Here is an 11281-nt window from a genome sequence, read left to right as displayed (position 1 = left end):
GGCCACAGCAGAGGGGGGCCCGCATACCACAAAAAAAAAAAAAAAAAAAAAAAAAAAAAAAAAAAACATGCTCACTGAAAAAGCAAACTCAGAAATATTGTTTATTTTAAAATGTTTCCTACCCTCTTTTCGAAATAACTTCCCTTATGGAACATACACTTAGATCTAAATATGTTTCTTCTTTGAAGAAGGAGAAGAGTCTGGGGTATCTACACAATGGTAAATTTTACAGATACGTGGAAATAAGGCATTTTTCAAAGTTGACAAGGGTAGAACTGGCCGTTAGGATGGTCAGGCCCCAGGCCTGAGAAAATAGTTTGTTCATTTTACAATGTTAATGCACTGGACGGAATGCAGGACACCCGAAACATGACCTTTGGTGCCAAGGGAAACTGAGCGTTTGGTCTGGCACAAACAACTGGCTGTCCTAACAGTCGACAGGAGAAACACAAATCAGCAAGGGATTTGTGCTTAATTTTGATTTAAACATTCTATCAATGGGGAAATTCTTATTTTAAATACTCATATTCAGAAGAAGAGTTCCTCCCGCCATCGTCAGCTTTCCCACACCCACCTTCTCAACCCCAAAACACACACACACAGGGACTTTCTGACTTCTTTTTTTCAGGGCCTACAAAGCCCTGGCGTGAACTTGGGGACCACACACATTAACTGAAATCCCAGGCCAAGCTTGACCCTGAAGATGAAGACCATTATTATAACCTTGCTTAGGTGAGATGTTTCGAAGTCTTCGGATTTTTCACTCCGAGAGGAAAAATTCATTAAGTTGCTGACTAAAGAGTCAGAGCACAGAGACATCCTATTATCTTCTCTAACTCAGTCTGCCTCCTGTCCAGCAACTTCTACATTTTTTCTTTTCTGCTGGATTCCATTCGGGAAGAAAGGCATCCTGACTCTTGAGAAGGCCATCTATTCTGGTCCATTTGAAGATGAGGAATGGAATAGGACACGTACGAGAGGAAGAAAAATGAATTTTGGGGCAGGTCAACAGTTACTGGTTTACTGACTGAGCACCTACTATGTGCTGAATGCTTTCTCACGTTGTGTATTATCTCATTCATCTCACGTATCACAGAACACCAAACCCCAGCCCTGTAAAGTCCTCTCTCCTCCAGCTCTAGCCAGGATAATTCATTATGACTATCAGTATTAAGGCAGCTTTCAAAACGCAAAGTTTAAGACCTAGCTCAGCTGCAGGTTTCTTCATTTTTAATACCGGGGGATGGTTCAGACTCACGTCTAGGCAGAAGGGAAAAGTGGCCGGCTCTTCTTTCTGAACTAAGGAGATGGGGAGCTCTTCTAAAACAGGAAACCCATTGTGGCACCTGTAGCCAGTCTGGCGAGGAGGCTGATTGACAAGGGGGAGGGGGCACAGGGGTGTAGTCTGGGCAAAGGAAGATGAACAGTCCGTCTCTGAGCCATGCCTCACTCACACCAAGATTTCTGAGTTTGCTTTTGTTTCAAAGCTCAAATTTCCAAATTCAGATGCAGAGCAGAATCCGTCTTTCCCTCCCCCACTCAAGCCTGTTACCCACCCCTCCCCCCAGCTCGCTAAGCGGCTGCATTTATAAATGACTAGAAGGAATACTTGATGCCTGGCCAGCCCTCCAGCAGGAGACAACTGGCTTTCTCCATGGTGTTCAGCGAGCCCCACCGAGCCACTGCCGATGGCTCATTAGAACGCAAGACACTCCCGCCAGCCCTGGGCACTGTATGCTAGCCGCCTGTGGTCTGCATCTGTAGTCATGACAGCCGGCCCAGACTGTTGCCTTCCACTGAAGACCAAGTACATGATCCACTGCAGTTAATCAATAGGATAATGGAATGAATCAATAGGAAAGATTTTTAGAAGGTCTTAATTAAAGAAACGCTTGCAGATACAAATGATGTCTTCAATCTATTGATGGTGCCAAGGTGAAGGGTTAAACACAAACAAAACCATCAACTTTATTTTGCCGGCATGCCTTCCACAAGAGAACAACCCAGCAGCCTCCTGGCCCCAGGGTCGGCCCATTAATCAGTCCCTTGTCAATTCCATGGCCACACTGTACGGGAAAATTAGGCTATGATCAAAAATTTTAATTACTAAACAGCGGCTCAAAACAACAATGAAAAATAGGTACGCACACCCTGTCTGGCCTTCCTTGGCCCCTAAAGTAGGAGCAACATTCCCCATAAAAACCAGATCTGCAAACAAACTCAGGGGATGCACCAAGTTAGAATAATTAAAGAAAGCCTAAATTGATGGATCCCATTTGGGCAGGGGAATTCTCCAGTGGGCCTTCCGCTCAAACATGTTACATCAATATTTTTGATTCCCTAGACGGTCCTGCAGTAGGTACTGGTTTAAAGAGACATCAATCTGTGATGTCAGCATTTATCTAATGAACCTTCAAAAATCAATGTCCAGGATGGTCTGTTACATGCCGACACCCAATGTGTCCACTCTCCTAGGCTTACTGGCTAAAACCTAGAGCCATAATAACAGTAAACGTGGACTCAGGTGGTCAGGTGAGATGGTTATACGAGAAGAGGCTGGGATCATACAATCAGTTTCAACCCTGAGAACTCAAAGGACACAGCAACAAAACAACGAAGCCCAGAGACCCTTCTAAGCTTTCCAAGGGCCTCCTGACTCCAGACAGGCATATCCTAAAACGATCTGCTTCTTCAGATCATTCCTTCCTCCAAATGCACCTTCCCCTCATGTAGTTTCCGTTCCCTTGACTGTTGCCTGACAGGATTTTGGGCCCATTCCTGACAGCTATGGTAATTTTCTGCTTTTTGGGTAACTCGACTGGGATTCCATTTAGCTCCACTCAACAGGAGGCCCGTGCTTAGTTCTTCTCTTGTTAGTGTTTATGCTCAACTCCTCCTCACCCTTCTGTTCAGAGGACTCCTTGACACTGATATCTTGACACCCTAACAGGCAGCAGAGAGGGCCTAAGTTTGTTGCACTTCTTTTTGCCTCTTTAAAATAAATTGGCCTGTACGGGCTGCCACGAGGCTGAGCTATTTCAAGTGCATAACTCAGGGTGACAGGTATGCCATTCACCAGGCCAGGATCTGGCCTGCCTTATCATCTCTGCTTTTATTCGCCGCAGTTCTCTCTCTCTTGACCACAAGAGTCAGTCCTGAGAGCCGTGTGGAGCTCAGACGGTTGTAAGATGCATGGTGTGGGCTCAATTCGTTGGTGCACGATTCCTGTCTACCTCCTGGAATACAGCTTTCAGCAGCCCCTCGTGCCAAGTTTGAGTCCAATTAAACTACAATGAGAGGTACCATGATTTCATTTGCTTGGATTGTCACATTTCAGAAGTTCAGTAGCCTGCAAAATGTTCGCTGTCTCTCATTATGCTGGTTCCAGCAACTGTGTAAAGTCTCTAATTTAGCTGCTTTTTATATTCTGCTTTCAGCCCTGAAGATGGCTGCCTGCAGGGAAGAATCCTGTGCCATCCGTGGTATTAGAAAGTGTTTCTGACCATACAAATAGAATAGCAAAACTGACCCTATGATAAAAATGAGATGACAGTCTAAGGGTTCCAGTTACGTTTGTCTAGCGTTTCTCCGGAAGAATCCTTGCTTCAGAGAGGAGGCGTGTACGTTTGTTTGGGGGAGGGGTACATTCTATGCTAAAGAACTCTCAGTATGGTGATCATATTTTCAGAACCACAAATAAAGACGTGTAAGTTTTTATTTCCTGATACGAATGTTTATTTATTTAAAAATCTTAACGAAAACATAAAAACAAAATTTCTTTTAGATATACAATAAAAAATGAATTGCCTTTAATCAAAGAGTGGAAATCAGAGTTGTCCTGGAAATCTGATATGTATTAGACACTGGGTAGATCTCATCTGAGTCCTGGCTGGGCTTAAGGGGAGAAAAAAAATCACCATTCTGTAGACTGTGAGTATGCTAATTTCCATTAGGGCTCTGGTCTGATAAGGAAATTGCTATACAGATGCCATTCATGACGATTACGGTTTATTGACTGAGTACTAGATGCCAGGCATTATGTTAAGAGCTTACACACAGAATCTCATTTCATCCTCTCAATAACCCATTTTCCAGACGAGGAGAGCGAGGTGCAGAGAAAGTTAACTTGCTCAAAGTCATAGCTGGCAAGAGAAAGAACCAGGAATCAAACCCAGGTCTGTCTGACTCCAAAGCCCTTCTTCCTAACCATTTTGCCCTTACACTTCAGTGGCAAAGGCTGGCTCAATCCCTATCGGATTCACAAAATACAAACTGGCAGGTGCACGGTGACAGGAGTCATGTCTGTCGTGCTTCCCTCGGAGCAGAGATTAGCATGGCCACTGAGTCAATTTCAACCTTGGCTAATGTATTCACTTTGGTAGACAGCAATCTGCTGGAGTTCCAATCCTTCTAGTAACTTTTCCATTTTGAAAAATAATACTTCTGAGTAGGGTTCCTTTTCTAACTCCAAAAGAAAATTTAGAAAATGTAGAAATGCCCAATGCCTGAAGAAGAAAACTTAAATAATGTATAATTCCACCACCCAGATATAATCACTCTTGGTGCAAATTCTCTATTGCCTTATTATTATTATTTGTTTTTGTCTATAAAATTTATGATTTCCAGTATTATTTGCTTGGTGTTTGGTGTTCTTCTCGATGAATACACAAACCCACCCGGACTACATGTCACGTCCTTCCTATGGATGTTTATAATCACCAGATTAAGTTGGCCACTCCCTGAATGTGAAACCCGGGTTCTTTTAAATGCGCTGCCACCTCAATTGACTCCATAGAGGTGAAACCTGGAACTTTTTTTTTTTAGGCCCAGGTGCTGAGAACAGCCCCAGCTGGCTGCAAACTGAAGGTCAAAGAGGCCCTGGGTCTGGCTGAATGTGCCAAACTCTGAATCCCAGAAGCTTAAAATATAATCAGAGTTCCTTCTACCAGCTCAGGGATCCTTGGATCTTTTAGTATTCCTTAAAAAAAAAAAAAAAAAAAAAAGACAGAAAGAGCTCAGCATAAAACTGAAGAGATCAGTTTAATTATGTATGTGCAAAAAAATAATCAAGATCAAAAAATGCTTTCATTTTCTTGGATAATTTTTTTTTGAAACATATATGGTTGATATTCTTGCTTAGAAGATGGAAATGATACTTCAGCCTACAGCAGTCAAGGGTTTACAGAATGGAGGCTGAGGCTCTTTGCCTGGCCCTGGGAAGGGTGTGATGAACACAGTCTGAAATCAATATCAGGCAACAGTTACTGCATTCAATATTATTTGCCGAGATGGGCTGCTGGAAGAGGATGGGGGGAAGAGAGAGGTATGTCGATAGCTTTAACGAAGCACTCCACAGCTATGCACAAAGGGAGGTCAAATAACTATCAGCAGACCAGTCCCCATTGTAAGTAGTAAAAATGATAAAATCCATAATATTAAATAAAAAGTTAGCACTGCTATTGAACCCTCTCACTGTCTTGGCAGCACCTGGCTGAAAATGAAGGAGGCTATTTTCCAATCTCTTCAGGGGCAAATGTTTAGGATCAGAAACATTTGCAGAATGTGGAGGACAGAGAGGTATTTTTCACATATAAACTGAGCCACGGGAACATCTGAACAATAGGGCCAGGTAACTGTAACCATGGAAGACAATGATCCTTCCCACCCAGGTGGACATATACTCTGAGGGCCACGAAAGGCTACATCATTTAGATGTGGACTTTGCTCCTCTGTCCTTCAGGGTGACAGAGGTTGGTCTGGCTTGGAGCTTTCCGGGAAAAGAGAAAGGTCCTACTTGCTGTCCTTTCAAATCTTGAGATTTGGAAATGTACCAGAAAAAATCATTGAGGAGAAAAAGGGGGAAAAAAAAATAAAAAAGAAAAAAAAAAAGAAAGCAAGCAAAAGGAAAAAGAGGAAGGAAACAAGCGCATTCAGTAGCCGAGAAATGACCTGTTCTTGTCAGCCCCGAGGACTGTGGGGAAGCTTCTCGAAGCCAAGGAGGCATTCATGGCTGCTGGCTTTGGGTGGTTATTTCTGTAAACTGAAGGCAGCCTATAGCAGGTATTGAAAAAGACAAATTTAGACTAAAGATAGTCCAGCCAAAAATTCCTATGAAAGTAGTAAGCTCCAGTCATATCTGAAGGAGGAAGGAAAAAGGAGGAGGAGGGGGAGGAAGGGGAGGAGGGGGAGGAGAAGAAAAGGAGGGGGAGCACAGCATATCCAAAGAGCCAAAAAGAAGGCGTCCTGTTCTGTATGTAAGTTCTTTGCATGTACCAAGAAAGCCTGCTGTGGGCAATGAGATACCACTTCACACTCACAAGGACGGCTAGAACGGAAGGAGGGGGAGGGAGGAGGAGGAGGAAGAGGAGGAGGAGGAGATCCTCCGAAGACTTCGAAACATCTCACCTAAGGAGAAGGAGAAGGAGAAGAAGAAGAATGGGTAAAACTGAGGGACAGCCCGTCGGCAAGACTGCATTTGCTGCTCTGACCTGCATTTAAACACAGAGATGCTTAGCCTTTTGAAAACCTAAAGTTGGCGCCCTTGTTTGCATTTCACAGAAACTACTATAGAAAGTAAACAGGAACCTTTGGTGAATTATTTAGCATACAAATAAACCAGCAACGAAGGCTAAGTAGGCCTATATGAACTAACTGGATTGAAATAGTCATCTGTAAATAACCCTCCAATCTGGTGCTTTCCCGTACAAATACTACATGGAACATTAGACACAACTAGCTTCTAGGGATATTTAGGCTCACTAGAGAGCAATTTTTATGTCTACTGGCATCTGTGGGTAGTGATATGGAGTGACTGTTAATATAACCTACATAAAATTTATGTGAACACTCACGGAAATAGGAACACACTGTCAGACAGCTGGTGTCTGATGTGAAGCACATGCGGATTTTATACGCACTGCGTAAACTAACCTTTGCAATAAAGATTTAGCAGGTTTATTAGTTTAGGAAATCGCTATAATTAAGGATAATTCATAATGGCCGCTTATCCACTCTCCAGCAATAGCTAGCTTAATTTAGGCTCCATTTCTTTGAGCCATAAATAAGTGAGCTGCTATCTTCTGCACAGATGTGGCATTCAACCTGTTCATGTTGGCTGGTTTTTTGCTTGTGTTTTAATCAAAGGCATTAGTAGATAAGACTATAAAAAGCACCGCCTTTGAAATAAATTAGCAAGAAATGCATAGGTGAAGTTTCTTTTTTTAACTGCTCAAGAAAAAAAAAAGGTAACCTCTCCCTCCAGAGGTAAAACAATTAAAAATAAATAATCCTTTTAAATGTACTTAAAGGAACTTTCATTTACAAACCCAAGGAAAGAGAAAGTGACAGAGCAAGAACATTAACGAAGGCCGAAGAAATACGAGTGTGACCTCTCTGCAGTACTTCCATTTAACTGTGCATGTAATTAAAGCCTGACCTTTGCAAGTGCAGCACACTCTGCCTTGCTGCAGCTTCCCCCGCGATATAAGACCCCAGCAAGGGCTTTAGGGATGGGAGGTTTCCCCAGCTAGCTCTCTCTCGTGCCTTCAGTGTCCGCTCTGAGAGATGGCTGTGCTTGCGACATGTCCGCACCGACGCGGACATCTTTCCTGTCCGTCGTTAGCAACACCTGACACTCTTCTTTCGTTCATCCACGCCATCTTTGCATTACAGCCCACGCACCCTGCAAATGCTCAGGGCATGAGTCAGCGAAAGGCAAGTAGTGCCAGAACGTGGGTCCAGATCCTCAGCATCTCCAAGGCCAACGAGTTGGTGAGTGTCCCCTAGGTGTGGGGCATGCTGCTAAGCCCTCCCCGGTCTGTTCTGAACAGCCAGCCCAAGGAGACCTTCTTCTGGCGAGATCTCCCCCAGGGAACTGCAGCTTGATTGACATGGGAATTTGGAATCATATGAAGGGTGAAGCTCTACAAAGACTTAAGAGTAGTTTTGTTCTCGAGATTTTCTTGTTTGTGGAGTTAAGCACGGTGTAACAGAAAGGGTGTTGGTCTAAGAGTTGGAAGGTCTGGGATATGTTTCCCAGCTGTGTCACTTGTCATCTGCTGTGTTCCCAAGAGAGCTAGTCAGCCTCCCTAAGCTTCAGCCTCCCCACTTGCGAAGTGGGTCATCATCACCTGTCCCACCCACTGCATGGACTGCTATAAAGACTCCGGGAAACACTGCCCACAAATCCCCTGGGACAGTAAAAATGGTGAATTCCAGCCCGGCCACTTAGGAGTGGGACCTCTCCACCTCCGAATTTTCCTGTAGTAAAGCAGGGCCAATGATATCCGCCTAGTTACCTCACCATGTTAAAGAGGACCAAGAGAAATAATGTGTGCAAAAGTGGTTAGTCAACCCTGAAGAGCACTGCTGTGCAAGTTATTCGAACCAGGTCTCCTCCTGAGAGCCTCCGAAGATGCTGCTGGTCCATGGGTTGCAAGTACACCAAGGTCCCTCACGGTCACTCAGACCACAGGGGGATGGGGAAGAGGATTTGAGGAGGCTGAGGTAATGCCCGGTGCTGATGGGCACGATACAAAAATGGGCTGGGCACATCAGTTTTAAAAAATTATATCTTCACACCAAATGAACTTTTCAAGTCCTGGGAAGGTAGTAAAGGTGGCTGAATTAGCTCTGTTAGTAGTCTGACCAGGTGAAGAGTCAGTGATAGGGTGAAGAGTCAGTGATAGGGTAAGTTAAACTCTCCGGAAGAAACTTCCCTCCCAAAGCACTCTCATTAAGAAGTTGGGTATGGAACTAAAACTGAGGAAATGAGCCTCGTTTGATACATTTCTATTGACAAATTCTGGTAGTCGGCGTCCTGACCATCAAGGTGGCATATAGACAGAAGAGCAGCAGATAGAAGGAGAACAGAAAGAGTAACTGTGACAAGCATTAGCACGACTCAGCTGTCCCTGTGGCCTCAGGGTCCCACTGACAGCGGCCACTGCGGTCATCCAATGAGAATAGGGGGGTAGGAGCTGGACAACTTCCAGGAGAAGCTGTGCAAATCCAGAGCGAGGAGATCTGTAGCCAGGGCAAGGCCCCCGGCTCGCATTTCATCGCCAAGGCCCTGCGAAGCAGCGTCCACTTGGCTCCCAAGTGAACAAAAAGAGCTAAGAGTTTCCTTCAGTCTCCTGAGCTCTGGGTATCTGGCAGGCTCACCTGTGGCCCCGTGATGGTAAGTGGCCTACCCTCTTTTTAATTCACGTACAGGCCTATTTAATCAGGGTGTGCACTGGGAGATTTATATCCCATTACAAAAGTGATCTTGGCAAAATAAAAACCTAACGCCGGGGGTTGTAAAATAGCACTGAATCACAAAATGAGGGAGCAAGTGGGGTCAGGGAATGGGCTGGCCCTTCCCCATTCCAGCATTCAGACTGAAAGTATTAGCCTAAAATGAGGAACATATTTATCAGGAAAATCTTTTATTCTTTTAAAATAGAGTTTCCTTTAGGAGTCAAAGTTCACAGGAACATTTACCATTCTGGGGCACAAATTGACATCTTTAATAAGGCTTCTGGAAATTCAGAATTTAAATCATGGTTAGAATGATAGGGTCAGAACATGTCAAACTGAGAACCTGGGGTCAAAAAAAAAAAAGTTTTCATTATAGCTGAATGGCTTAAAAACATCCTTAGCCTCCCCAAATTATAAACTAAAATAAAGAATCTTAAAACCAACAAATAGGCCCCAGGGTTTTCTAAGGAAAAATCTGGTTGCAAGAGTCTGCCTGGACAGGGGGAATAAATGTTTAAATATATACAATACAGCTCAAATAGAAGTCGTAGCAATCAGAGTAGTTGCAGCAGCTCTAGTAGTAGTAATAGTTTAAGCTCCATGTAACCATTTTTGAGGAAACGAGAGTTCCAGAAATAGAAGGAGCTCTATATTAAGCTCCTAGAAGTAAAATTAACAGGGTAGGTAGGTAGGTATAGGTGAGATAAATCAAGCACACTTCCACCTATGACAAAGGTAGGTGGCAAAAATGACAGCAAAGGAATAGGGCAAGAGGACTCATTTGGGGGGAAACAAAAGAGCATATTATGGTAATTCCTTTCTTTCAAAAATGATTACATTAAAACTGTCAGAACAAGGATTCGCTAGATGAGTCTCTATACCCTGTAGCCAACTATCTTATCAACACCAGCAATGCTGATCACTGCTACAGAAAACAGACGCTGGATCATCGGTTTGCTTTCCTTTCCCCTCTCCTGCTGACCTGCACAGAAGACACAGAACCCCCCCTGTCTGAAACCCTTGGACCCCCAATATGGTTACGCTCACCCCTGGGATCAAAATCGTCCTTCCAGGTAAAAGAAAGACAAGAGCTCTAAGTGGCTTTTGTTCCAACCCCTGATGGTGACCCAAGGAGGTTTTTACTCTTATCATGTATGCTTATTTGTCACTTCCAAGCTCTTTCAGAACTATCCAGGAAGATGGTAGGGCATAGCCAGGCATTCATGACCTCAAGAATAATTAAAACAAGGATGGCATAGCCTGCACGGTAACAACAACGATGTCAGCACTGGACCACACAGTGCTGTTTGCATCTCCAGCCCAACTGGGAAATAGCAGTTCCAGCATACAGCCTGTTTTTTTTTTTTTTTTTTTTTTTTTTTTGGCCAGCGATTCCCTCCGAATTTCTTTCAGTGAGGACAAGCAGATTCTCAGCCAGAACTAACAAACCTCTCCAGCACAAAAGATAAATCTGAGCCCCCCTGCCCCCCGCTTCCTCCTGCCCTTTGCCTGGCGCCCCTCACACCGACAGCTTAGCGGTCATATTTTGCTAACTATCAAAACTTGGATTCATTCGATTTGCAGATGGGGACCCCTATTGGTATGAAAAAAAAAAAAAATCCCAGGGAAAATGGAAACGAGACACAGCCTTCTTCACCAAATACGCCTGAACTCACCAGTAAAAAGACACAACATGCGTAATTCCATTTCACCAAGAAAATACGGAGGGAGCATTGAAATCCTCTCCCCCTGCAACCGCACCAACAGGCACCCCTCTGGGAAAAGCCTCCCCCCTTTCCCAGCGAGGCTCTGAAGGCGACCTCCTGGCACCCCCTGCAGGGACACGTATGTGCACACGCACGCGTCACCGCAGCCGCCGGGGTCGCCGGGGCTGCCGTCCATCTCTTTGCTGACAGGTCTCTGTGTTGGCCTTCATGACTATCTATTTGTCACTGCAGGTGAGTGGTGGCACTCAGCCTGATCCCCAGCCACTTTCACAGTTACTTATCTGTCTTTATGGATTCATCCTGTGTGTCAAGCC

At 44.4% G+C, this 11281-nt stretch overlaps 1 protein-coding gene across 9 annotated transcripts in view; it reads right to left on the bottom strand.

The window, feature by feature from the left end:
• The window catches only part of FTO (FTO alpha-ketoglutarate dependent dioxygenase), a 384589-nt gene that overhangs the window by 42491 nt on the left and 330817 nt on the right, over positions 1-11281 (bottom strand). Inside the window, exon 9 of one of the 9 annotated variants that reach the window (XM_055079009.1) lies at positions 5869-6051. The exons of the other annotated variants lie outside the window; for them this stretch is intronic. Within the exon in view, the coding sequence (XP_054934984.1) occupies positions 5931-6051 (121 nt within the window). The 3' untranslated portion in view covers positions 5869-5930. Of the gene's footprint in view, positions 1-5868; positions 6052-11281 lie in introns of those variants that run through there. 9 annotated transcript variants of the gene reach the window in all.

This window comes from Physeter macrocephalus, chromosome 17, assembly GCF_002837175.3.
Source record: "Physeter macrocephalus isolate SW-GA chromosome 17, ASM283717v5, whole genome shotgun sequence".
In the NCBI taxonomy this organism is placed as follows: Eukaryota; Metazoa; Chordata; class Mammalia; order Artiodactyla; family Physeteridae; genus Physeter; species Physeter macrocephalus.
Note: the sequence above shows the minus strand (reverse complement) of the source record. Positions and strands in the feature narration are given on the sequence as shown.